Source organism: Ursus americanus, chromosome 2 (assembly GCF_024610735.1).
Source record: "Ursus americanus isolate L20-20 chromosome 2, mUrsAme1.1.p, whole genome shotgun sequence".
In the NCBI taxonomy this organism is placed as follows: Eukaryota; Metazoa; Chordata; class Mammalia; order Carnivora; family Ursidae; genus Ursus; species Ursus americanus.
The window spans coordinates 50316613-50344352 of NC_142128.1; the positions used below are offsets into that span (position 1 = coordinate 50316613).

General features: G+C 47.7%; 2 protein-coding genes and 1 pseudogene across 2 annotated transcripts in view; all 3 read left to right on the forward strand.

The window, feature by feature from the left end:
• The window catches only part of TAF1A (TATA-box binding protein associated factor, RNA polymerase I subunit A), a 37756-nt gene extending 33766 nt beyond the window's left edge, over window positions 1-3990 (forward strand). Inside the window, exon 11 of the mRNA XM_087856162.1 lies at window positions 3089-3990. Within this exon, the coding sequence (XP_087712288.1) occupies window positions 3089-3204 (116 nt within the window). The 3' untranslated portion in view covers window positions 3205-3990. The remainder of the gene's footprint in view (window positions 1-3088) is intronic.
• A 1346-nt stretch (window positions 3991-5336) lies between these two features.
• HHIPL2 (HHIP like 2) lies at window positions 5337-27740 on the forward strand. The gene is made up of 9 exons (XM_045809726.2): window positions 5337-5704; window positions 8680-9332; window positions 10213-10356; window positions 12924-13255; window positions 14761-14887; window positions 17586-17731; window positions 22392-22473; window positions 26352-26434; window positions 27148-27740. Exons 1-9 carry the CDS (start codon window positions 5384-5386, stop codon window positions 27531-27533), a joined length of 2274 nt encoding a protein of 757 aa, XP_045665682.2. The 5' UTR covers window positions 5337-5383; the 3' UTR covers window positions 27534-27740.
• Window positions 11973-12071, forward strand: LOC123800180 (U6 spliceosomal RNA; annotated as a pseudogene).

Sequence of the window (27740 nt, forward strand, 5' to 3'; positions counted from 1 at the left end):
TTGAATTAGAATATATTTTAAATATTTCTAAAGGAAATAAGCAGACCCTTGATGGATGTGGTCTACAAATCCTATGACTAACATCTGACTAAGTTAATTTTTAAAAATGGATCTATTCGGGGTACCTGGCAGGCTCAGTTGGTAGAACATGTGACTCTTTATCTCAGGGTCGTGAGTTTGAACCCCACGTTGGGCATGGAGTCGACTTAAAAAGAAAAAAAAAGGTTAAAAATTAATCTATTTGAAACTCTTCCTCCATCCAAGATTCATGCTCCCAAAAGAAACAATCAGGCACCAAATAAAAGTCCACTGCTCTTCAGTCCTACAGAGAACCTTCTTTATGGGATCCCTGTTGATACAGATGTAGTCTTTAACTCAGTGAATAGAGGCAGAACTTGAATTTCTGTCCTGTCCGCCCCACAGTGATAGTTGCCAGTTGTCTGCTTCAACCGCCCATTATGCCTATATCAAGAATTCACAATCTTATCAGCATGCCTGGATCTTCAGTCAACATACTTTTCAGTTGGCTAGCGGCCTCTGACACACATCTTTTCTAAATGAAGATAAGTAAAAGCGATTGCTGTACTTTCATGTTTTGATACATCGTGATGGAATGAACAAGATCTGGGCTATCATCCAGAACACCTAAATTTAATTTTTTAATTTTAATTTTTTTAAAGATTTTATTTATTTTAGAGAGAGAGAGCACGCAAGCAGGGGGAGGAGCAGAGGGAGAAGCAGACTCTATGCTCCATGTGGAGCCTGACGCGGGGCTCAATCCCGCGACCTGAGCCAAAATCAAGAGTCAGACACTTAACCAACTGAGCCACCCAGGTGCCCCAGAACGCCTAACTCTTATTGCCATTTTTCCCATCCACCCAAAGCATGACCCTGAGCACTTCATGGAGCCTGTCTGAGACTTGATTCACTTGTCTATACCTCGGGAATATAGTATATCCCTTGCTTATCTCAGAGAGTTTTTGTGAAGATCAAATGAGATGAGAAAATACTTTATAAACTATAATACAAGTGAATTATTAATACATTGCCTAATCTCAGACACACCTGTTCACTTTCATATGGTGAGAAAGCAGATAAACTGCGAGAGAAAACCATAAACTATATGTGAAGGGACTGAGCTAGAACATTCCTTTTTCAATTTTTTCTGTTCAATCCCATGACATGATGCTAGAATAAACACCAGACCTGAACCTCTCAACATTATTTTTGAAAGGCACTTGCCAGGGGTATCTGGCTGGCTCAGTCGGAAGGGCTTGCAAATCTTGATCTCAGGGTCATGAGTTTGAGGCCCATGTTGGGTGTAGAGATTATTAAATAAATAATTTATTAAAAAATAAATTTATTAAAAAATTTATTAAAAAAATAAATAAACTAAAAAAAAGGCCCTTGCTGTATGAAATAGCATGTGTGTGTCTGCTATGGGTTGAATAATGCATCCCCAAAATGATATGGTGAAGTCCTAAGCTCCAGTCCTTCACAATAGTGACCTCGTTTGGAGATAGGGTCTTTACAGAGATAAAGTAAGGTCATTAAGGTGGGCCTAATCCAAAATGACCGGTGTCCTCATAAAAGGGAAAATTTAGACACAGAAACACATGGAGAATTCCATGGGAACACAAAGACAGGAATTGGGGTGACGTATCCTCAGGCTGAGGAATGTACAAGATAGCCGGTAAACAGATTCTTCGTGGCCCTGAGAGGAACCATCCCTGCTGACACCTTGACTTCTGTCCTCCAGCCTTCAGAAGTGTGAGGCACCTGCTGTTTAAGCCCCACAGTTTGTGACACTTTGTTACAGCAGCCCTAGCAAACTAATACACTCTTTTTAAAAATGTTCTGTTTGGGGGCGCCTGGGTGGCTCAGTAGTTAAGCATCTGCCTTCGGCCCAGGGCGTGATCCCAGGGTCCTGGGATCGAGCCCTGCATCAGGCTCCCTGCTCTGCTGGGAGCCCGCTTCTTCCTCTCCCACTCCCCTGCTCATGTTCCCTCTCTCGCTGGCTGTATCTCTCTCTGCCAAATAAATATATAAAATCTTAAAAAAAAAAAATGTTCTGTTTGCTTCCAAGGTTGGAGCTCAGGTGATTTCAGATACCCTGTCTGGTCCCAGCTTGTAGTTCAGAGTTATCTCCTAAACTGATCGAAGAGTCAAAACTTGTTTCCTGGTCTTCTCTACGTGTACCTTGTCTGAACACCCTGGCCAACCCTCATTAGGATTCTCTTAGCCACTCCAACCTGATGCCCTCTCCCCCTCCTGGGGATTCCTAGTGGCAAGTTTGTTCCTCACTGTTACCTTAATATCATCTGCCTAGTATTATTTGGACTCTTATTTTAACCTTTCTTCTCAGAGCATAAACTCCTTGAAAAAGTGTATTTTGTGCATCTGTTTTCTGTTAAACATTCCTCTTTCAGCATAATGCTTTGTGCATGATAATAGCATGTCGAAGGTAAAATTAATAACTGCATAATTATTATATAATCTCATGTATTATATAATTATATCTAAAATATTATGTAGTCCCATCTGAAATATTGCATCTTTTAATAATTAGAAATTTATGCTGTCACTATGTCTGTTGGGACTTGCTGGCTGATCTTTTCCTATTAATTTTGAAATCCCTCTTTGCCTAAAACAGTAAGATCTGATTTGTCCTGGGTGGATAGGAATTATTATGTCCAAGGTCTTTGTTGTTTCTTTCCTTCTTTCTTTTTTGAGTGCTGTGCTATAATTTTTTTTAAAGGATCAGTTGGTTTTTTAAAAATTTTATTTGTTTATTTTAGCGAGAGAGAGTGAGAGAGAGCTCGAGTGAGCACAAGTGGGGGAGAGGGACAGAGGGAGAAAGGGAGACAAGCAGAGTCCCCACGGGGCTGGGAGCAGGACTTGGGGCTCGATCCCACGATCCATGAGATCATGACCTGAGCTGAAACCAAGAGTCAGGTGCTCAACTGACTGAGCCACCCAGGCGCCCCTGTGCTAATTCATTCTTTCTTTCTTTCTTTCTTTCTTTCTTTCTTTCTTTCTTTCTTTCTTTCTTTCTTTTTTTTAAGGATTTTATTTATTTATTTGACAGAGAGAGACACAGCCAGCGAGAGAGGGAACACAAGCAGGGGGAGTGGGAGAGGAAGAAGCAGCCTCCCAGCGGAGGAGCCTGATGCAGGGCTCAATCCCAGAATGCCAGGATCATGACCTGAGCCGAAAGCCGACGCTTAACGACTGAGCCACCCAGGCGCCCCTGTGCTAATTCTTTAACCACAGTCATTAAGAATTATTTTCCAAGAAGGAGGCATTCCTTTTGAACTCAATTTTTGTGGCAAAGGGAAAACTGAGACATCAATGTCAATAAAAGATCTAAAAGTGCTTTCAGGTCCCACGTGGAATGAGAGAATGCACTCATTCTTACGCCTCATGGGGTCAGACTGTTACCTCCCGTTTGTGAGAAGGTAGCGGTGTGTGAATCCTCTGGCTGAAGTTGGTCCGTAGGTGTGTTTGTTACTCCTCCCGCCCAAGGCTTCCAGAGCCATGACATTATCTAACCTTTCAGCAAACAACCCCATGGAAACAGCCCAGTCAGCAGTGAATCATGGATGCTGTGTTACGTTTTAAAAAGCAATGTTCAATTAGGGATGATATTGAACAGCACAAACGGGAAAACAGGGCCGTGTTGTCGATTATTCTTAACCACTCCCTCCTGACTTTTCCCTTAGTTATAAAAATGTGTTTGTTTGTATTTTGAGTGCCATCGGGGGCCTTCATAATCCACAGCATTGTGAGCACACACGACTAGATGGAGCCTCCTTGTGCCCTCTGGATGACATCAGGGAAAGGCTATTTGGGGTGGTGAGCGGGTGCCCGCCATAGATGCGGAGAATGGTTGATTTCATCTGCATTTCAAAGGGCAATTTTTGCCCCTAAGGAAACTTCAGGGTGGAGTAGAACCATGGAAAGTACCAGAAGGAAAGTGAACTCAGGAACCTGCCTGATGCCTCTGCAGACTGATGCCCAGGTTCATGCCTCTGGAAAGGGGTTGTGTGAGTTTGGGACTCCATGTCCTTCATCCACCCATTCAAGAACTATATATATATATTTTAATTTATTATTTTTTAAAAGATTTTATTTATTTATTTTTTTGACAGAGAGAGAGAGAGATAGTACAAGCAAGGGGAGTGTCAGGCAGAGGGAGAGGGTGAAGCAGGCTCCCCGATGAGCAGGGAGCCTGATGCGGGGCTCGATCCCAGGACCCTGGGATCATGACCTGAGCCGAAGGCAGACACTTCACCAACTGAGCCACCCAGGTGCCCCCATTTCTTGTGTGCGTGAGAGAGAGAGAATCTCACGCAGACTCCACGCCTAGCACCAAGCCCAGCCCCAAGCCTGACGCGGGACTCCATCTCACAACCCTGAGACAAAGACCTGAGCCGAAATCAAGAATTGGACGCTTAAGACTGAGCCACCCAGGCGCCCCTCATTTAAGAAATATTTACCAAAGGCCTGTTACGTGCAAGGAACATGTACAAAGTGAAACACATTCTCAAATGCTAATGTTATACTAAGTGAGGAGGTGTGCCCCGAGAGCAAGTGCAGATTTGGCAAAAATAAAGACCCCAGATGTTCTGTGCTTCCTGATGACACTCTTCCAGGAGCCCTTGGCGACTCCCTGTTTCCACCGGGCCACACCCCCTCCTTTCTGCTTGCTCCTGTTGTGGATGCCAAGATTCACAATCTACCATTGCCGGGATAGACCTTTCCAGATCACAGGGACCGTGCAGCTTCCCAGCCTCCCCCTACCTCCCCTCCAGCTTCTCCGATCCACGCCGGAGTCCCGTTGGTGCCGCACTACAGGAACGCCCGATCTTGCCCTTTCACATTCCCGTGTCTGGGACTGTGTGATAGGTGATGCTCTCTCCGGGAGACTCTGGGCAGCTCAGGCTTTCAGGCTTGTGAAGAAACCGTAAACAAAGTGTGAATTTCCTGCCCCCGCCCCTCCCTCCCGCAGGAATTCTTTGCAGTTTTAATGAATCACGGCAGGCTTGCCATTGACACCATTGTACCTTTTGCTAAGCAGCCATGCACCCCCCCAAAAACGCAACAGGAGGGGTCAGAACTTGCACCAGCTTCATGTTTAGATGGCATTGGAGGGGACGGGGACATGCGTCTCTCACTGTTTTCACGTGAGACACTTAGCTACCCAGACCGCAGAAGGGACACTGCTCAGAAACCACCTCCGGGAACTTGTGGGGGTGGGGATAGAAGGAAGGAAGAAAACACCCTGGAGGTAGAGTAGGGGGTGGGGGGAGGGAGGGAACTAGTGGCCAGCGGGGGAACCAACCTGAGCAAACACAGCAGCTTGAGTGTTCCGGAGCCCAAAATGCTGAGGACAGCCACTCCTGGGGGTGGTCTGAGCTGCTGGGCCCCCAGACTCCCTACCTCTTCTGGCATTTTCCACCTCTGCCTTACATTCTGGCTGGGCCAGGTGGGCTTGCTGCAGGGACACTCCCAGTGCCTGGATCACGGGCCCCCCTTCCAGCCCTCACCGCCCCTCGTGTTTTGCTCACACTACGAGGCCTTCGGCTGCTGTGACCAGCACAAGGACTACCTCCTCGCTACTCGGTACAGCGTCGTCATGGATTTCTTTGACCTCAGGGGCCACAAGCTGTGTGGGAGCTACATTAAGGACATCCTCTGCCAGGTAGGCCTGGGCGTGACCCTGCAGGGCAGTGAGGGAGCCAGCTTAGCAAAGTGTGGGGGTGCTGGGCTTGGTGGCTGTGGGTCTTGGGGTGGTGGTGGTGGGGTCTCCTTGGGCACCCAGCCCTTTAGAGGCTCACGGGCAGCTGCCTCACCTTAGAGCTCTGGTCCCTGGACGGGCACGCGGAGGTGAGGGGGTGCTGGGTTTGGTTTCCACTGGGAGACCCAAAGGTCTCCCCATGGGGTCTGCTGACCCCTGTGCTTTCTCAGGCAGAAGGCGGAGGTGGGTGTCCTCCATGGAGCTCTCCGAGCAGCGTGGTCTGGGTCCCCTGCCCTGCCCTGGGAGCAATGCACAGCTGCGGTGGTTACGGGGCGGTTACGGGGCTCGGAGGGAGTGGTGGCACCTGCTGGGGCCCATCCTCGTCTGGGTCATTTGTGCCGGGTGTGTGTGTGTGTGTGTCTGGCGTGATGGTGGTGGCGGCGGTTGGGGGCGCTCTCCCCAGTATTCTAGAGCTGGGCTGACAGAGCTTCAAGCCGCTGGGTGGCAATGACTCTCAGAGGTTCTGCTTCTCCCGGCTCTCCAAGAGCCAAAATATTTCCACATCCCTGGCAGGCATCCCCCATCACCGACTCAGGGTGCAGGCGAGAGTCGCATTGGAGGAGAGCTGCTGAGAGAGGCTGCCACGGGGAGGGGTGCTCTAATGTGCTGGGGGCGAAGAGGCAGGAAGTCCAGGCCGACCTGTGATCTGAGACCCTCCTGGGCGTGTCAGCACAGCTAGTGGGCTCTCCTGCTGCCACCGCTGCCGAGCACGCGGGCCGCCCCGTCTCCCCATTTGCAGGGCACAGCGCAGATCCCGACACAAAGCCAGCCACCCGCATGGCATCTCCCCGGGGCTGGACTCTCCTACCTCCGGCACCTTCAGCTGTTCACAGGAGAATTAACTCTGGGATAACCACGTAGGGCAGAAGCTGGGCTCTTCTGAGCAACACGAAGCCTGTTAATTTCCGAGATGCCCCCTGGTAAAAATGTCTCCACCCTTCCCCGCCCCGCCCTCCCACTTTCTCTACCGAAGGCCAAATTCAGCAGCTCCCCTGTTTGAAGGATTTGAGTCATCAGAATAACCTACATGAGTCTGTTTATTAAAAGTCTCAAGCCCCTCTTCTTTCTTTCCACACACATCTAGTGCATTCCCTGCAGTGATTCCGCAGAAGTTATTATGATCCCGATTTTACTGGTGAGGAGTCAGGAGTTTTAAAGAACTTGTCTAAGGTCCAGCAGTGCTGGGACACACATCTAGAGAGGCTCCAGCTCCAAGTCTTCTGCCCTTTTGATCATACCTCGCCAAGGCGGAGTCCCAACAGCAGTGACCCATTGACTTCATGGTGTTCTGACCCGGGCCAGGCATCCGTCCTGTTCGAACAGAGCCTTGCTGCCTCTTGCTGTCTGTCCTCGGCGCAGAGAACAGTGTCTGACACCACAGGGAAGACCCTTCCTGGGCCTTGCTTTCCTTAAGTAGAGAAATGATATCCTGAGATAATTGAGTCGAAGCAACGGTGCAGACTCTACGTTTCTGCCTAAGAGTGGGCCCCCTCTGTTCCCTGGTAGCTCGTCCCGATTTCTGTCTCCCCTCTTCTTTCCCCTCCTCCAGAGTGGACAGGCCAGTGGCGTGAGACTCGGAGCAGTTCATTTTGCTTCTTGTCAGCAGCTCTGACAGGTCTCCTGAACTGAAACAGAGCACCCAGGAAGAGACACTGAATCTTCTGGAAGGACTCTTTCTTCCCCTCTTTCCAATAGCCAGGAGCTTGAGCTGCAACCTGCCATCAGGGTTGAAATGAGTGAACGGGGAACTCAAACACACCTGAGAAGTGCTGCTACCCCTTTGTTAGGTGGCGGGAACCCAGATAAACTGGGATGGTCCTGCTCTGGCGGCTGCTGGGAGGGGGGGCGGTGATCAGAAGGGGGTCCTTGGGCCAGTGGGTTCTGTCCCAGGCCCCGAAGCGTGCCCTTTAAACTGGCCTTTCTTCCTTACTCTCAGTTGCCTATCTTTCATTACTGTTGGGAGTCCGTTGTCTGCCTACAATGTCCCGTGTTCCCTAGGGAGCCCTGAGTAGCGGGTACTTGGCACGCAGAACTTGTGTGTTTGTGTAAAGAGCATGGTGTGGCCCCATAGCCACGGTTCAGATTCGTGCAACTCCCAGGCTGGGGCTTTGTATACATGAAGCACTTGAATATCTTTAATAAGTAAGTGAAGAAATTACTAGATGCCTAATCTCTGGGAGTGATATGTTGCATGTTCAGTTTGGTAATTTTGTTTTTAATTGTAAACTATTTCAGACAGAAATAGTTTTCAGACAGAAAAGCACAGAAAATTAAATAATTAACAACGTGTATCCAATACCCAGATTTAGCAAATGTGAAATTTTTGCCACATTGCTTCAGATTTGGTTAAATAAATAAAATCTTATAGATACAGTATTTATAATAAAGGGAAAGGTGGAGAAATTAGTACTTTTTAAAAAAAATATTTTATTTATTTATATGAGAGAGAGTGTGAGTAGAAGGGGGGGGTGGGGAGAGGGAGAGGGAGAAGCAGGCTTCCCGCTGAGCCGGGAGCCTGATGTGGGGGCTCAATCCCAGGACCCTGGGATCATGACCTGAGCCCAAGGCAGATGCTTAACTGACTGAGCCACCTGGGTACTCTGTAAAAAAATTAATCGCTTACTAAAACTTGAAGTGTCAAGAACTAAGTTAAAATGCTAAAGAAGTATAGTGAACATGAAAGATTTCTCCCCTTTTGCTGTCCTGAAGCACTGACTAGAAAATTGGGGTCCCAGGAAAGCACTTTACAGTAGTTGGTCATGGAAACTCCAGAATCCTGGTTCTTTCCAAGTCCATTTTTCCTTCTGCTTGCTCAGAAATTGGGACCAGCCCCAGTGTGGCCAGTCTGACTACGAATCAAGCCTCCTTTTGATTCCTAGGAGTGCTCACCCTATGCAGATCGTCTCGATGATGCTGAGAACGCTCAGATGGACCTCTGGGACCTTCCTGACTTCTGCTCTGACTACTGCTCTGAATTTCATTCTAACTGCCGCTCTGCCTTCTCCCTACTGACCAATGACCGTCGCCTCCACGGGTCACATGAAAAGGATGGCGCGCATTTCTTCCACCCCCTCAACCTTCCTGACGAAGACTATTGGTTCCCTAATGTCCTGAGGAATGACCATCTCAACCGCAACCTGGGTATGGTGGCCGAGGACCACCGGGGCTGCCTGCAGCTCTGCCTGACCGAGGTGGCCAATGGGCTGAAGAACCCCGTCTCCATGGTCCATGCTGGGGATGGCACCCATCGCTTCTTTGTGGCCGAGCAGGTGGGGGTGGTATGGGTCTATCTGCCTGATGGGAGTCGCCTGGAACAACCGTTTTTGGACCTCAAGAATATCGTGTTGACTACTCCCTGGGTAGGGGATGAGAGAGGCTTCTTGGGGTTGGCTTTTCATCCCAAATTCCACCGGAACCGAAAGTTCTATATTTACTATTCATGTCTGGGCAAGAAGAAGGTAGAAAAGATCCGGATTAGTGAGATGAAGGTTTCTCGGGCTGATGCCAACAAAGCTGACCCCAAATCAGAAAGGTAAGACATGCCCGTGAGAACGGGTAACTCTGTACTGTACCCCAAATATTGTCAGTCCGTCCCTTGAGATGATAAAGGGACATGTTTCTGGTTTTAGAGCCACGAGCTTATAATATAGACCAAGGAGTCATCATTGAATAATGAGACAGAAAGTTAGACTTTTGAGTCGGGGGGTCTTCCTGGGGTATAGCCATCACCTTATATTTACTCATCAGAGCCATGCTTGCTTGTTTTTATAGAACGTAAGCAATGGCCAGCAGCCGTAAGGGTTTGGGAAATGATTATAGATAATAATATCAGTATGTTAAGTATAATAGTGGCCTCTGATTATTGTGTGGCCATTGGATTCCAGGCCCTTGGCCTTGAACACGGGAATTATCCTCACAGGAAGCTGTGGCACAAGGCCATAGAGTATGGATGCATGGTCTGAAGGACTTAATTCTGACTCCACGCTCATGGTCTTTCCACTCTACCATTCTGCCTTTTTTCCTGCTTGTCCTTTCTGCCTTGTCTCCCTTTTCTCAAGTAGGCAGGTTGGAGGATCGAAAAGAACATGGAAAACTAACTGATAGATTAACCCCTGCTGGGTTGCTCAAAGGAAGGGATTAAGAGTTCTGGTAGAACAGAGAGTAAGGCCCAGAAAAGGGTGATTTTTTACCCTGGCTGTGTCTCCAGCTCATGATATCATGATAGGAAAGAAAAATGATGCATGAAGGAGTCATACTGGGAAACTAGGGGTGTCTTAGTGCTCCAAGCTTTGTGATTCTTGGAAACTCCGAAGCAGATCTTGGCTGGCTTGGACCAGTCATTTCTGGGAGTCTCAGGAGGATGCAGTTTTAGCTTCTACCAAAGCCTCATGCATGGTTTCTTTTCCTTCCAGAGTCATCTTGGAGATAGACGAACCAGCCTCAAATCATAATGGCGGACAAATTCTTTTTGGTGTGGACGGCTACTTGTATATATTCACTGGGGATGGAGGACAGGCTGGGGATCCCTTCGGCAGATTTGGAAATGCTCAGAACAAGTAAGCGGGATGGATCTGGGCCCCTGTCCCTTTAGGGTGAGCCCTTGGTATGTTTTTGCTGAGATGGAGCCTACAGGGGGTCAAACCCAAATCATTTAACTGCAAAATGTAGCCCTCTCTGTTGAGGCAAGTGCGAGGAACATTGGTTTCCTGTCCTGTACATTCCAGGCACAGTGTGTTTTGGTAAGTAGTACTATGGGTGCTCAGTGTAACTGTCAGAGTGCTACGGAGAGACGAATTCAGTGTTCAGTACATACTAGCGGGACATTTACCACACCAAGATCTTATCCATTTCCGTTCAACTCAGCGATATTACCAGCACTGTGCTAGGCCCTGGAGACATGTGAGAAGGTAGTTAGTGAGTGATATGTAGTGAATGGTTACTGTGTGTCAGGTACTGTTCTGAATACCTTGTGTGTATCTAAGAATGTAATTCTCTTTATTTATTTACTTAGTTACTTATTCAAGAGGGAGAAAGAGAACACGAGCTGGAGAGGCAGAGGGAGAGAGAAACTCTAGCAGACTTCGCGCTGAGGGTAGAGCCTGTCTCGGGGCTTGATCTCACTACCCGAGCTGAAACCAAGAGTTGGACGCTTCACCGACTGGGCCACCCAGGTGCCCCAAGAATGTAATTCTAACATCCCACAAAGGCAGGAGTTTTTATCCGTTTGTTAATTGATGTATCCCCAGCACCTGGAATAGGGCCTGGCACAGGAGTCACTTCAGAAATACTTACGGAATGGATGACTCCTATGCAGTGTAGGTATTATGATAGTCATTTCACCGATGGGAAAATAGAGGCACAGAGGAGTAAAGTAACTTTCTAAGGCCACACAGCAAGTAAGTGGCAGAAACGAAATCAAACTCAGACAAGCTGGTGCGAGAGCCCAGTGAGGGCTGTGCTGACCTAGCTAAAAGTCACATGATCCTTCTGCCCTTTGTACCAGCAAGCACTGGAATGCCATTATCCCTAGTGTTAAAATATTGACGTTACAATAATCAAGAGCTAATGGGCGCCTGGCTGGCTCAGTTGGTTAAGTGGCCCACTCTTGATTTCGGTTCGGGTCGCGAGTCTGCTTGTCTCTCCCCCTCTGCCCCTGCCCCCCTCTTCAAATAAATAACTAAATCTTTTTTTTTAAGATTTTATTTATTTATTTGAGAGTGAGAGTGTGTATGAGAGAGAGCACAAGCAGGGGGAGCAGCAGGCAGAAGGAGAAGCAAGCTCCCCGCTGAGCAGGGAGCCCGATGTGGGGCTCGATCCCAGGACCCTGGCATCATGACCTGAGCTGAAGGCAGATGCTTCACTGACTGAGCCACCCAGGTGCCCATAAATAAATAAATCTTTACAAAAAGTATTCAAGAGCCAACATTTGTCAAAGGCCGACTGTTACGAATTGCCTCACCTGTTACACACAAGGTAACTCACTTACCCCTTAAAACCACAACCACACTGCGATGTAGTGTTTCTCCCCCCTGCTATACATGGGAAGAAACGGAGGCCCAGAGACCACACTCTCTGGCAGAGCCTTGCTAAAAGCTCTGCTCTCTCTATGACCACAGTACTCTCTGAGGACGAATAAACCAACCAACTCCTTTTAAAAATCCATAGTCCTAGTGCTCGCTTCAGCTGGACATACACTAAATCAGAACGTTACAGATAAGCATGGCCTCTCCGCAGGGATGACATGCACATTCACGAAGTGTTTCATATTCCAAAAAAAAAAAAAAAATTCATAGTGTTAAACCGAACCTGAGAGAAACCATCCCATCAAAAACATTTTAAAAATTGAATCTGCAACTTGCTTGCTCAGGGTCATATGGGCCAGGATCCCAGGAAACGTTTGCCTACTAGTTCTCCTTGAGCCAAAACTTGGCAAGCCTTAACATTTTGCATAAATCTGTATATCTATATATCTATATATATTATCATATAGACATGACTTGATGTATGTATCTCGTGTATGCACGTATATATCTATAAAAAATCCTGTCTTCTCAGTGATTCCTAGTAGTTATTTAGCATTGACTGTTGGTAGGTCCTCCTGGACAGTCTCTGGTCTGGTGCCGTTTTATTTTATCTTCTATTTTATAATTTGATTTAGTTTTAAATTTCGAATACTTAACACGAAATCTACCCTCTTAAAAAATTTAAGTGTAAGAAAAATTGTAAGTGTAAATACAATATTGTTCATTATAGGGACAACGTACAGCAGATCTCTAGAACTTACTCATCTTGTAAACGAATGTCCAACAGGTGTATGAAAGATGCACGGTGTCACTCATCATCAGGGAAATGCAGATCAAAACCGTGATGAGATACCACCTCCTGTCTATTAGGATGGCTCCCCCCCCCCCCCCCCCCCGCAAAACCAAACACAAAAGACAGCAAGTGTTGCTGACGATGTGGAGACCTTCGTGTACTGGTGGTGGGAATACAAAACAGTGAGCTACTCTGGAAAACAGTATGGAGAGGCTTCGAAAACATTACAGATAAAACTAGCCAATGATCTGGCAATTGCATTTCTGGGTATTCATCCTGCGCCTGTTTCCTGGCTTCCTTCTTTCAGAAGTTCCCTGCTGGGGAAAGTGTTACGGATCGATGTGAACGGGGCAGGCGCAGACGGCAGACCATACCGAGTGCCCCCGGACAATCCGTTTGTGGCGGAGCCAGGGGCGCACCCTGAGGTCTATGCCTATGGGGTCAGAAACATGTGGCGCTGTGCTGTGGACCGAGGGGACCCCGTCACGCGCCGGGGCCGAGGCCGCATCTTCTGCGGGGACGTGGGACAAAATAGGTTTGAAGAAATTGACATCATTGTGAAAGGCGGCAATTATGGCTGGAGGGCCAAGGAAGGCTTTGAATGTTATGACAGAAAGCTTTGTCACAATGCCTCTTTGGGTAAGTCAGAAGTTCTCTGGGTGATTTCTTGAATGAATTGAGGGGGTGGGAGATAGAGGTGGGGGAATGAGACCTGAGAGTGTTTGGCCCTGCAGGTCCCTCGGTGTCTTTATTTATGTCCTGTGGGATCGTGCTTCTCAGGTTGGCCCTCCAGCCACTGTCACCAGAAACACATTCGGTAGTGCTTGTGGACCTGATGCATTTGGATCTTGGGTGGGTTCAGGCACTGGGATTGACCTAGGAATCTACATTTTAGAAAAATTACCCGCATGATTTTTAGGCATGCAGTTTTGAGAACCACTAGCAGAAGAAATGGTGGCTATAGGTTTCTAATTTATTTCCAATTGGAACCGCCCACTGAAAGGACATTCCATATACAGTCAGGTGGTACATTCCCTATACAGTCCCTAAATATCAGTTATCAAGATGTGCTTTTCAGTTGCATTTTATCAGCAGTGCTTAATCTCTTTGATTGGTCCTCTAAGTTAGGAGTCTTAGAGACCCTCGTTAGTTTTTCAAATCCTTAAACCTGAGTATCTGCCATGTCAGCCTAGGGGATACATTTAGGTGTGTGGATTCCCAGGTCACTGCCTCATAGGTGGGGGAATTTTTGGCTTCCTTTCTGCTTGCAGAGACCAGTCAAATGGGAAGCTCACGAATATTGTAGCTGGTCTGTTGAGAAAAATAAATGTGATTCTCTTGGCTGCCTGCCCTACCAAAGACCAAGAGATAAAGTGTTCTCCACTCAAGTAGGCAACTACATTTGAAAGTCCCCATCTTCCTGCTTGAAAATCTCTAAATTTTTTTTTTTTTTTTTTAAGAGAGAGAAAGTGTAGGGGCGCCTGGGTGGTTCAGTTGTTAAGCGTCTGCCTTCAGCTCAGGGCGTGACCCCGGGGTCCTGGGATCGAGCCCCGCATCAGGCTCCTCTGTTGGGAGCCTGTTTCTTCCTCTCCCACTCCCCCTGCTTGTGTTCCCTCTCTCACTGGCTGTCTCTCTCTGTCAAATAAATAAATAAAATCTTTAAAAAAAAGAGAGAGAGAGAGAGAAAGAAAGTGTATGTGCTTCATGAGCGGGGTTGCGGGGGGCGGGGGGATGGCAGCAGGAGGGAGAAGGAATCTCAAATAGGCTCCGTGCTCAGTCTGACAGGGGGTTCGATCTCATGACCCTGAGATCATACATAACCTGAGCTGAAATCAAAAGTCAGATGCTTGGGGCGCCTGGGTGGCTCAGTTGTTAAGCGTCTGCCTTCGACTCAGGGCGTGATCGATCCTGGCGTTCTGGGATCGAGTCCCACATCGGGCTCCTCCGCTATGAGCCTGCTTCTTCCTTTCCCACTCCCCCTGCTTGTGTTCCCTCTCTCGCTGGCTGTCTCTATCTCTGTCGGATAAATAAATAAAATCTTTAAAAAAAAAAAAAGACAAAAGTCAGATGCTTAATCAGCTGAGCCACTCGGTGACCTGGAGGTCTCAGTTTTTAGCTGTGACAGTCTCTTTGTTCCTGGACAGGTGACATTCTGCCAATCTATGCTTACGGCCATGCAGTGGGGAAGTCAGTCACTGGAGGATATGTCTACCGTGGATGTGAATCCCCAAATCTCAATGGCCTCTACATCTTTGGGGACTTCGTGAGTGGGTAAGAAGGGATTGATGTCTCCTTTCATATTTTTTTAGTTCACCATTTTCATTGAGATATTAATCACATGTGGTGAGATGCAATCTCTAAGAGCACAGTTGGCTAAAGTTTTACAGTAGATACACTTGTTGCTATGTCAAGGTGCAGAACATTTCCATCACTCTGGGAGGTTCCTTTTTGCCTATATCCTGTCAATACCACCCCTTTCTCTCTCACACTCACACATACGCACACCAGCCAGAGGTAACCACTCCCATCACACATTAAGTTTGCTTCTGTAACTTAATATAAATGGAATCATATGTATGTATTCTTTTTTGGTATATGTATGGCTTCTTTCATTCAATAATGTCAGTGAAATTCATCACTGTTGTCACATGTTTGGGTAGTTTTTCACTTTTATTGCTTTGTAATATTCCGTTGTATGGATATACCACAAAATCTTCATGTATTCTCCTGTTTTGGCTGTTTCCAGTTTTTTACTATATGTTTATTTTATATTTATTATATACTTGTTTTATTATATGCATTTAAGTGTGTGTGTGTGTGTGTGTGTGTGTGTGTGTGTGTATTGTGCTTGTATCAGGCAACCCTGTCAAACTCTTATTGGCTCTATCGGCTTGTGTGTGTGTGTATAGATTCTTCTGGGTTGTCTATGTGAAGGATCATTTTATCTATGAATATAGATATTTTTTCTTTTCCTGAACTGCAAGGCTTTTACTCTTGTTCTTCTGACTTTAGTGCTTCATCTTAAACTTCAGTACAGTGTTGGATAGAAAGCTTCCATTTTCACCAGTGAGTATGATGTCAGTTGCAGGTGTTTTTACAGGCTGTCTATCAGGCGAGGACGTCTTCCTTCCATCCCTAGTTCACTGAGAGTTTGTATTAAATATGGATGTTATATTTTGTCAGATGCATCTTTGCATCTAGTGAGAGAATCCTGTGGTTTTCTCATTTTTAGTTTTTAATATGGCGAATTACGTTGACTGATTTTTTCTTTTTAATCATTGAAGCCATCTTGCATTTCTGGAATAAACACCGCTTGGTCATGATGTATTTTCCTTTCAATATATTGTTGGATTGCAGTTGCTAACACGTTGTTGGAAAATTTTGTATCTGTGTTCGTGAAAGGAATTTCTTTCTTGGAATATCTTTGCCAGATTTTGGCATCAGGGTAATGCAGGCTTTAATAGAAAGAGTTGGAGAGTGTCTCCTCCTTTTCAGTTGTCTGGAAGAGTTTGTGTAAAATAGGCGTTACTTCTTCTTTATATGTTTCTTCCGGGTGAAATCATCCAGGCCTAAAGTTTTCTTGGAGACAATATATAGTAGTGTCTTGTTTTTTTATCCACTCTGGTGATCTCTGTTATTTATTTGTTTGTTTATTATTTCTTCTGTCTTCTTTTTTGTTAAAGATTTTATTCATTTGTGAGCGAGAGAGAGAAAGACAGCAGGGGAAGGAGCAGAGGGAGAGGGACGAGCAGACTCCACGCTGAGCATAGGGCAACATGGGGCTCGATCTCAGGAGCCTTAGATCATGACCTGAGACAAAAATCAAGAATCCGAGGCTTAACCAACTGAGCCACCCAGGCGCCCCTATTATCTCTTGTGTCTTCTAATTAGTGCATTTAGACCATTAACTTTCAAAATGGTCGTGGACGTAGTTGGGTTCATATCTGCCGTATTTATGACTGCTTTCTGTTTGTTGCCCTTGTTCTTTGTTCTGCTTTGTCTTCCACTCTTCTTCTGCCTTTTGTGGATTTAACTGAGCACGCTATAGAATTCCATTTTCTTCCCTTTCTAAGCATGTCAATTATACTTTTTTTTTCTTTTTCAGTGGTTGCCTAAAGTTTGTAATACCCATTGACAACTAACCCAAGTCCGCCTTTCACTTGGCTGGTATTCGGTGATCCTCGGTCAGAGCACATGCACCTGGGATTGAGCATCTCTGTGTCTCTAAAATGGTTCATGTGACACCCTAGTTGACCCATCTTCCTGTTCTTTTTATTCTAAAAACCTGCTTGTAGGTCAAATGACAAAGGGATATGAAGCATCTACCTGCTACTACACAGATGTAATAATAACAAAAATAGCTACTAGTTTGTTTGTTTTTTTAAAGATTTTATTTATTTATTTGACACAGAGAGAGACAGCCAGCGAGAGAGGGAACACAAGCAGGGGGAGTGGGAGAGGAAGAAGCAGGCTCATAGAGGAGGAGCCTGATGTGGGGCTCGATCCCATAACGCCAGGATCACGCCCTGAGCTGAAGGCAGACACTTAACCGCTATGCCACCCAGGCGCCCCATGGCTACCAGTTTTTGAGCCCTTACTATGTGCCAGGCACACTGGGGAGCTGTTCACGTATATTATCTTACTTAACCTTTGCAACTTTTGTCCGTGGTAAATTCATTTTACAGATGAGGGAACTGAGGCGTAGCCAGTTGAGCACCGAGCCAAAGGTCACAAACTCACAGAAATTAGATTAGTCTTTGGTGGGGGTGCACCCTTCACAGGCCCCCATTAGACTCCTGTAATAGAAGATGAGCTTCTCCATGTAGGGCCAGCGGGTGACTAAGATATCTCTGATGCAGCTTTTTGATTCCAGGGAGAGGCTAGGTGTTGATCTCCTGGAGGAGGAAGAAAAATATCCCACACGGTGAAAATATGGATTCCTATAATAAAGGTTTTATTTTTTATCTAGTCGACTTATGGCTTTGCAGGAAGATAGAAGAACCAAGAAATGGAAGAAACGGGACATCTGCCTGGGCAACACTGCGTCCTGCGCCTTCCCAGGGTTGATCAGCACCTATAGCAAATTTATCATCTCTTTTGCTGAAGATGAAGCAGGTAACACATACCCAGAGTTACTCTGTTTCTGCTTATTGGAACTTAAAGCATCACAGGCATCGTGAACTAATCATTTGTTATAATAATTATTATTACTATTATTGTTATTTATTTATTTTTATTTTTTATTTTTTTAAGTTTTTATTTTTTTATTTGTCAGATAGAGAAAGAGAGCGCACAAGCAGGGGGAGCGGCAGGCAGAGGGAGAGGCAAGCTCCCCACTGAGCAGGGAGCCTGATGCGGGACTTGACCCCAGGACTCCAGGATCATGACCTGAGCTGAAGGCAGTCGCTCAACCGACTGAGCCACCCCGGCGCCCCTATTATTGTTATTTAAATAACAACTACACTTCTAGTTTTACTACCATTTAGTTATTTTTTTTTTTTTAGAGAGAGAAGGAAAATGTGCGGCAGGGGAAGGGGCAAAGGGAGAGGAGAGAGAGAGAGAGAATCTTAAGCAGGCTCCACGCTCAGCACAGAGTCCCAACTTGGGGCCTAGTCTCACGACCCTGAGATCATGACCTGAGCCAAAATCAAGAGTCGGACGCCTAACTGACTAAGCCACCCAGGCGCCCCGTAGGCAGCGTTTATAAGGTACTGGATACCGTTTTAAGCACTTTACATTTTTTTATGTTGTTTGATAATTACAACACTCCCATGATGTAATGATTATGCTGATTCCGCCAGTGAGGCAACAGATCCAATATGCCAACCTACCCCTTCTCAACTGAGGCCCACACCTCACGGTGTGGGGCAAATCAGGGTTTACACTTTAGTCCTTCGGTCTTTTGACCATGAAGGAGATTCATGTCCTCATCTTTGATTTGATCCTCGTCTGCAATCCCAGGAGCGTGGGCAGGGCCAGCAGTGGGGCAGACATGGTGGACACTGGTGTTTGTCCTCCTGGCGCTGCCTGGGAGGGAGCGCCTCTGGTCATCAGCGCCCGACCGTGCTGCGCTCTTTCCTCACCCTACCAGGAGTCTGTGACGCAAGTGCCATGAGTGAGCCAGGGAGAACTTTCCTGAGAAGTTTCCTGGGAAGAGGGTAGACAGACCAGGAGTCTGTGACGCAAGTGCCATGAATGAGCCAGGAGAACTTTCCTGAGAACTTTCCTGGGAAGTGGGTAGACAGCTAGGTAGGAGGCTGTTTGCTAGACAGATGAGGCATTTATTAAGGGCATCGCAACGCGAAACGTGTACATGTAGGAGAGACAGAGACTCTGCTTTACTAAATTGCCTCAAATTCTGTAATCAGAAACTGGAGTTTTAATTTCAGCTTTACCTAAGTGATGTTACATTTTGAAAGAGAACATTTTATGCTGCGAGGAGGACAGGGCCTGTGACCTCGTTGCTACTTGGCCCTGCATGTAGCCTTGCTCGGAGTCTCGGGAGAGGATAAAATGGTCTCTCAGGGCCCCTTCCAGACCTGGGCTTCTCTGTGAGTGTGAACCAGAGAGCCTGGACGGTTTCCTCAGTCCTGGGCTTCTTTCCGCTCTGAGTCATGGGGCGGCCGTGCCAGACCTTCACTTGAGCAAGGCGTACGGAAATCCAGTCGGCTCCTGGACCTTTTCCTAGCTTATCATTTGAGATGAATATTTTAGAGGTACAGAGGATATTTTAGAAAATTCAAGTGTTCTTAATAGAGGAAGTCTAAGTGAGTTCCAAAGTGGAAGTCTAAACATAGAAAACAGGAGAGAAACCATAGGCTGGCAGGACGATGCTCTGTGGAAAGAGGGTGATGTGAAAGCCACAGGCCTGGTGGGGCGTCTGGCCTGGTGGAGCCCCCCAGGCTGGTGCCCCAGGGAGGCTGGAGTCCTCCAAGGCTGGAGATCGCTCTGCCTGGAGGCTGGAGCCCCGGAGGCAGGTCTGCCCCAGTATCCTGCATCTCTGCGGCTTGCTTCTTTTCAGGAGGCCTCAGAAACCCTGACTTGGGTAGTTTGGTTTGCTGTGCCTGCAGGCTTCTCGCAGGAGAAAACAGGGAGCCTTTAAATACCAGTCAGTACATCTGGCCAACAAAACTAAGTGTCCTTGGCTGAATTTTATCGAGTGGACTTGCCAGGGTGTTGTTCCCAAGCCAGACTGCCCAAAACGGCCCTAAACCCAGGAAGGCTGTTTTTAAGGCAAGTTCTTTTTTCTTTTTTTTTAAAGATTTTATTTATTTATTTGAGAGAGAGACAGAGATAGCGACAGAGCATAAGTGGGGAGGAGAGAGAGAAGCAGGCTCTCCGCTGAGCAGGGAGCCCGATGCAGGGCTCCATCCCAGGACTCTGGGATCATGACCTGAGCTGAAGGCAGACACTTAACCAGCTGAGCCCCCCAGGTGTCCCAAAGCAAGTTATTTTTTTCCCGAGTTGCTTGCTCTTCCGTGTTAGCACAGAGTGATTCAGATTTTCTGCTCACGTCCTAGCCTTTCCCACTTACGGACATATTTTTAGATCTGAGTATTTCATTATTTTGTTATCAGTCACCAGCCAGAGACACGTCATTTTTGGTTGAACCTCCAGTACTTCCAGGCTTTTCTAGCTGACAGCTGGCATGAGTGACTGCGGAGGGAGGCGCGGGCGTGGGGCAGCCCATCGCTGGGTGGGTCCCGATGGGATGGATTTCTGAACATCAGTCACATTCTCAAGCGGGCCGGTCAAAGTACTAATGCTTGCACTAAATTTACATCACATGCATTTTGTTTTACATGGCATGTTACAGTTTTTTGGGGTAGTCTTTTTTGGTCCTAAAATACATTTTTAAAATTGTCAGTTGGACATGACAGATGGCATTCGCTTCTATCATTGTTTTCCCCTAAAAATACAATGGGAAGTCTATAGCGTGTTTAGGACATATAATTTGAGTAAACTGGGGTTGTAGGGGGACGATGCCACAATGTGGGGTTTTCAATTAGAGCGGGAATTCTTTGCAGGGTCTAGAGGGGCTCCTGCCTGATGGCATCCCGTATATAACACTTGGTAGACCCTTCGTTTATCTAACAGGGTTTCTAATCAGAGGAGGCAAACTGGCTCTAGGGTAGGATGTGTCCTGATGTCTCAGACCCCTTACAGGCAAGATGACAGTATAGTTTGTGGGTACACAAAATCCAGACTTTATTAGGCAGCTGTGTGGGGGCTGCGTGAAGACCGGAGGCCTCACGTTTGGCACGGGACAAACATTAATCGCTGTCCTGCACAAATTCAAGGAAGAAGGTTGTGGAAGTAACTCAGAGCTGTCTGAAGTTCGAGGCTTTTCCAATTAGCAATTTAGTAGACATTTACTTCCATGAGGTTGAGAGAGCATACAAGTGAGCCCCGTTCAGTGCAGTGGCACGAATGTTAGGACGTAAAGAGATAAGAAGGTAAGAGTAATAGCCGATCTTCACTTTCTTATTTTTTTTTTAAAGATTTATTTATTTATTTGAGAGATGCGGGGAGGAGCAGAGGGAGAGGAAGGGAGAGAATCCTCAAGTAGCCTGCTCGCTGAGTGCGGAGCCCAATGTGGGGCTCGATCTCAGAATCCTGAGATCATGACCTGAGCTGAAACCAGGAGTTGGATGCTTAACTGACTGAGCCACCCAGGCGCCCCACTATTTTCTAATTTAATCCCAAATAATCATGTGAGGTATTATTAGCCCCATTTGACAAATGAATTAATAAATAACGTGACGGTTACAAGCTTCAGAGGTTGCCCGAGACAACATAGCTAGCAACTGGTGTTGTCAGGATTCAAAGTCAGATGACGCCAGCTCCAAAGTTGGGCTCGTCAACCCATCCTATCCTGTCCCTCACAGGTAACCGCGAGAAGAGGTGGAATGAGGTCGTGGCCATGAGCAGAGAATGTGCAAACGGGGAAAGGAGACCGTGGGTAGAGGTGATTCTGGGAGGTGTGGAGAAGGCCAGGAGGAGAGCCGGAAGTGTGGGAGGGTCTGGGGAAGCGAGGGACCCAAGGACCAAAGAAAGAAGGTGCACATGTAGGGAAAAGTGAGGCAGGGGCAGGGGGGATTGGTGCCAGTGGACTCAGTAAGGGGCAACAGAAAGTGACAGGCACAGGGTAACTCTTTCTTAAGAAAGAATGAAAGGGGGCGCCTGGGTGGCTCATTCGGTTAAGCATCTGCCTTCGGCTCAGGTCATGATCTCAGGGTCCTGGGATCAAGCCCAGTTTCGTGCTCCCTGTTCAGTGGGGAGCCTGCTTCTCCCTCTGTCTCTGCCCTCCCCCCACTCGTGTGCAAGTGCTCTCTCTCTCTCAAATAATTAAATAAAATCTTAAAAAAAAAAAAAAGTGATGGGTAAATGGTCCTTATCCTGTAGATGGCTATTTCAGGGTTTCTCAGAGAATCCTTATTGGTAGTGAAGAGGTGGGGAAGGAAATGGAGATTCGTTAAGGCAAAGTTTCTGAGAGCAGAGAGATGAAGCCGGTTTGGTTCATTGAACGTAACAGAAACGCGCGTCTGTTGGGGTGCACTCTGAGCTAGTCTTTGGGGGTCAGAGAAAGGCTTTATCCATAAGGAGCTCACAGTCCAGTGAAGGCCGAGCTGTCAGTTAGGGTTCCGGGGTTCCCTTCCTGGGGTTCCCTTCCTGGGGCTCACTGCATTTCAGGGCTCTAACCCCATGTCGAGAGTTTCTGTGCATTCAGCTCTGTCTCGGCCGTGCTACTGATCGCCTGTCCCCATTTCCCCAGGGGAGCTCTATTTCCTGGCCACTGCCTACCCCAGCGCCTATGCACCGCAAGGATCGATCTACAAATTTGTTGACCCATCGAGGTGAGCTTTGGTCTCATTTTCTTCTTAGGTGCATCCATATATCTTCATGGCAGATCATAAAAACAGTCCTGACTTCCTAGGAATTTCCAGAAATTATCAATGAAGCAAATCTTTAATGTAGATAAAAAAAAGCAGATTGGGCAAATAAATGTGTAGGGCTGTGGGTCTAGGGATTATGAAATATTTGGGAAATTGTCTCTTTGTGGTGGGAAAGGAGGATCTTGAGCCTTTCTTGGATGACTAGTCTAGACCTGTGGCTCCTGTTTTATTTATTTTTAAAAATATGCTTCTGGAAACTTCTGTCTCTGGGATCATCTGACAATGGGTGTATAGTTCCGACCACCTGAGTAAGTACTGTTGCCCTCTCCCCTGGGTTTGGTTGAGGTTTCAAGGTCCCAGGCAAATATTTGTTTGTTTGTTTGTTTATTTATTTATTTATTTATTTATTTATTTATTTATATTATTATGATTATTCTTTTCTGCAGGAGCCAGCTTTGAAGGGCTCCTACCGGCCAAATTTGGGACAATTTATTTATTTTTTAATTTATTTTTAATTTTTAATTAAAAAAAATTTTTTTTTAAGATTTTTTTTTATTTGACGGAGAGAGAGATAGCAAGAGAGGGAACACAAGCAGGGGGAGTGGGAAGGGAGAAGCAGGCTTCCAGCCAAGCAGGGAGCCTGATGTGGGGCTTGATCCCAGGACCCCGGGATCATGACCTGAGCCGAAGGCAGACACCTAATGACAGCCACCCAGGCGCCCCTTTTTAAGACATTTTTTATTTAAATTCAGTTAATTAACATAAAGTGAATTATTAGTTTCAGAGGTCAGTGATTCATCAGTCTTACATAATACCCAGTGCTCATTCCATCACGTGCCCTCCTTAATGCCCATCGCTCAGTTACCCCCTCCCCCACCTCCCTCCAGTAACCCTGTTTGTTTCCTAGAGTTAAGAGTTTTCCTCTCTGATTTCATCTTGTTTTATTTTCCCCTCCCTTCCCCTATGCTCCTGTTTTGTTTCTTAAATTCCACATATGAGTGAGATCATATGATAACTGTCTTTCTGTAATTGACCTATCTGGTTAGCATAATACCCTCTAGCTCCATCCACGTCGTTGCAAATGGCAAGATTTCATTTTTTTGATGGCTGAGTAGTATTCCATTGTATATATAGACTGCATCTTCTTTATCTATTCCTCTGTTGATGGACATCTGGGCTCTTTCCATAGTTTGGCTCTTGTGTACGTTGCTGCGATAAACATTGGGGTGCAGGTGCCCCTTGGATCACTACATCTGTATCTTTGGGGTAAATACCTAGTAGTGCAATTGCTGGGTCGTAGGGTAGCTCTATTTTCAACTTCTTGAGGAAGCTCCATACTGTTCTCCAGAGTGGCTGCAGCAGCCTGCATTCCCACCGACAGTGTAAGGGGGTCTCGGCAAATATCTTAAATGGATTTCTTCGTGTCTCCACCTGACCCTCTCTGGAATTCAGTGGCAATATTCAGTGGCCAACAGTTCCATACTGCTTACTTCTGCTCTTTGCTGACCTCAGAGGCTCACCAGCTGCCGGGACAAAGGCCACAGGACAGCTTTCCATCTGTGAGGGTGTCTGCGTGTGGTTCGTGCCCTGCTGGGAGGGTGAAGCGGGTATCCAGCCTGAGGGCCTGGGGCAGTGCCTGGATTTCTCTCAGGATTCTGTCCCCAAGCAAGAAAGGCTCCCCCGTGAATCAGCTTGAAGACAGACCCACAGAGGAAAACCTCCCTGTGAGGCCACATTGCTCCTACCTGGGGTGGTGTTCAGACGACATTGGGCCACGGGCACAGCTGTGTGTGGATCAGGGCTCGGGAGCCAGGCCCCGTGCGCCCCATTTGGCAGCAGGCTCGTGGCCTCCGTGTTCTCGGGAGTTCCTGGAAGACACTCCGTCCCTGAGGCCGTGCCTGAGGTGCTCTCTGAGTGGCACCTGCAGGGTTGCTAAGGGGCGAATTAGCTACTGGGCTGGCTTCGCTGCCCGGTCTGCATATTGCCCGTGCTTGAGGGGAGCAGACCCAGCACCCGGTTCAAGTGCCTCAGGTGGCAGATAATGGCTGGGTGGGAGTTCTGCTCTTCCCTGCGTGAATCGCTTTGTCTTTCCTTTGACACTTTCCTGGCTTGGCTAGGGGATAATTGAGCTCCCCTCTCTCAGAAGAGCAGCCGTAGAACAGCTGTAATGCCAGCGCACCCGGATGACATCCCTGCTCGCTCACCTGCCTCTCAGGTTGACGTTCATGGCGTTGTCGCTGTGTGCCAGGCACTGTGCTGGGCACTGAGCAGCTGGGCTGTCGTTTAGTGCTGACAGATCCCAGGGGGACAGGCTCATACCCTCACCCTACAGGGAAGCCAGCTGAGCTTGGCCAGGTGAAGGTACTTGCCTGAGGGGGGCTAGCCAGAGGGGGCCCGGGGTAGGGACACCGAGCTCCGGGGAGCAGAGTCTTCGGCATCTCTCTCTCCGGCCATCATCATGTGGACCTGGACGGACGTTCAGAGCTTCTCTAGCAGTGGATCCAGATTCACTCTGCCTGCGTCGTCAGCCTGTCTTGCGCTGAAGGCACCTAGGCCAGCTTTCTGAGGAGCAAATGGTTTATTGCCGTGTGCCTTTTTATTTTTTTCCTTCCTTCCATCTTTTCTTCTTGCCCTTCCTTGCGAGTTACAGACCCTGGAGCCTGGGTTGGAAACTTGACTTTGCTACTGACCAGCTGTGTGACCTTGCATCTGTTTCTTAATCTTTGTGTGCCTCAGTTTCCCCTCTGTAAAATGGGGATCATCACGGCACCTACCGCACAAGGTTATCGTGAGGTCTCAGTGAGTTATGCTTATGAAGTATTCGTGCAGTGTGTAAGCACTAGGTAAGTGTCTGTGAAATAAAGAGAATTACTTTTTTTCCACCTGGGATGAGGGTGGTAGCAAGGAGAGACAGAGCCGAAGCAAGGAAGGCAGAGAAGGAGGCAGTGGGGACTGGCTGGAAAGTTCCATCTCTGCTCTGAATAGCAAGTGTCCTAGTCTCCAGGGTCTGTTTTATTTCAGAAGATGCACCCAGGAGACAGCAGTCATGGAAATCTTTTTCTAGTAGGCAGAGAGGCTGGCCGTCCTTCAGGGGCTGTGCCGTGAGTTCTTGACGAGATTCTCTTTAAAGGGAACCCCCACCATCACCGTCATCATCGTCATCATCGTCATCATCATCTGTGGGGCACTGTTCTAAGTGTCGTTTTCTAAATCTTTAAAAAATAATTTTAGAACTGACTTCTCAGTCACTTTATGGTATATCGAGTACACAGCTCTTATTTTTATTTTTATTATTTTTTTAAGATGTATTCATTTATTTCAGAGAGAGTGCGCATGCATGTGTGTGTGGGGAGGGGTGGAGGGAGAGAGCGAGAGAGTCTTTGAGCAGACTCCCCGCTGAGCAGGGAGCCCGACGCGGGGCTCTATCCTAGGACCCTGAGATCATGACCTGAGCTGAAATCAAGAGTTGGTCACTCGACTGAGCCAGCCAGGCGCCCCACACAGCTCTTATTTATTCCTGCAAGGATGGGTACTATTACTTTTTCTTTTTTATCAATGTGGAAACTGATGCTTAGCAAGGATTACTTGCCCGTGGTCCCCAGAGTTTGCACCCAATTCTATCACCATACCCGTGCCCCTGCCCCCCTCACTACTCTGTCGCAAGAGCCTACCGTGTCCCTGTTCTTTGTCCTCTCTGAGCTCATCACGTATTTCCTACTCCCTCTGTCCCATCCCCATGGATAAAGGAGAGCTGAATCCAACTCTTGCAAATGTGTGACCTTGACTTCCTGGTCCCGTCTTCAGAATCTGGTGTCCTCACTTTCTCTCTCTGTTTTTAGGCGAGCACCCCCTGGCAAGTGCAAGTACGAGCCACTGCCGGTGAAAACCAAGAGCAAGCGGGTCCAGTTCAGGCCGCTCGCCCGTGAGTCCGTCTCTGTCCCAGCCTCAGGCCCCGGCATCGAGGCGCTGGCACGGTGCCCTCTGCAAGCACGCTGCAGTCCTCCCAGGGCGGGAGGTCTGTTCCCGCGAAGGCTTATGCTCTGGATGAGGACTGTAACTGTGGCTCTGTGTGTACGTCTCCGTATACCGGAGTCTGCACGCCGAGCGGCACGTGCTTCTGCAGAGACCCGTTGCCCTCTGTCCATGCATCCGTTCTTCACTGGGCACTGTTCGTTTAGCCCTGAGTTTGCAGCGGTCACTGTGCTAATCCCTGGGGCTACAGCCGTGAACCTGACCTGTAGGAGCTCAGAGTCAAATGCAGTGCAGGCAAATGAAGAAATAGATAGAGCACCGAGGTTCTGGTAGAGAAGGATGCCCAGGGGACCGAGGGGCCCCTGGAGTGAGCAGAGGCAGGGTGGGGATTCAGGAAGGGCTGATAGAGGAGGGAGACTGTCTTAAGGGAACTATTCCAGAACCATGGATCACTGGAGTGACCCTATTAAAAAAGTAACATATTTAGATCAAGGCCAGTCATGGGGCTTGAGCTTGCAACCCTGAGATCAGGAGTCACGTATCTACCACGGAGCCAGCCAGGCGCCCCTGAAAAAAGGGAGTCATAGGTATCCTGGGTGCTGTTTCCCTTAGAGTGACTTTTCAGGATTTCTGTTTCTCACTGCATAAATATTTGTTTCGCAGAGACAGTCTTGGACCTGCTCAAGGAGCGGTCGGAGAAGGCGGCTAGAAAATTATCCAGTGTAACTTTAGCCTTCAGCCCAGACCGGGCCTCATCTCAGAAAGGCCCCTCCAAGAAGCCAGCTTCTCCCCTAGGCAGGAGGAAGGCATTGCAAAGGCCTGGTGAGAAGAAGAGAGCCAGCGTTTCGTCCCCAGGTCCCCAGGGCAAGAGGAAGCGGAGCCCGAAACCCTGCCGGGGCAGGGGCCAGCAGTCAGCACAGATGAAGCGAGCTGGCAGAAGACTCCCTCCGCCTTCTCTGTCAAGGTGGCTGACCAGGGGACGTGCCAGGGGAGAACCACCTCGCCGCGTGGAAGCTATTCCTGCTGCTGCTGAACGTGGCTTTAGCTGAGTGGGAGCCGGAGGTGGAGGTGGGGACAGGCACAGGGAACCTGACTTAGGGCCAGTGCGGTTGTCCTCTGCACAGGAATCTTGCTATCTGAGTGGCTGCCCCTTCTCTGCTTCTGTGAAGACACCAGATCCCACATGGCCAGGGCGCCTGGCTAACCTTGGAATCCCACGGTGCATCTCTCTTGTTTCATAAATGCCCACAACCCAA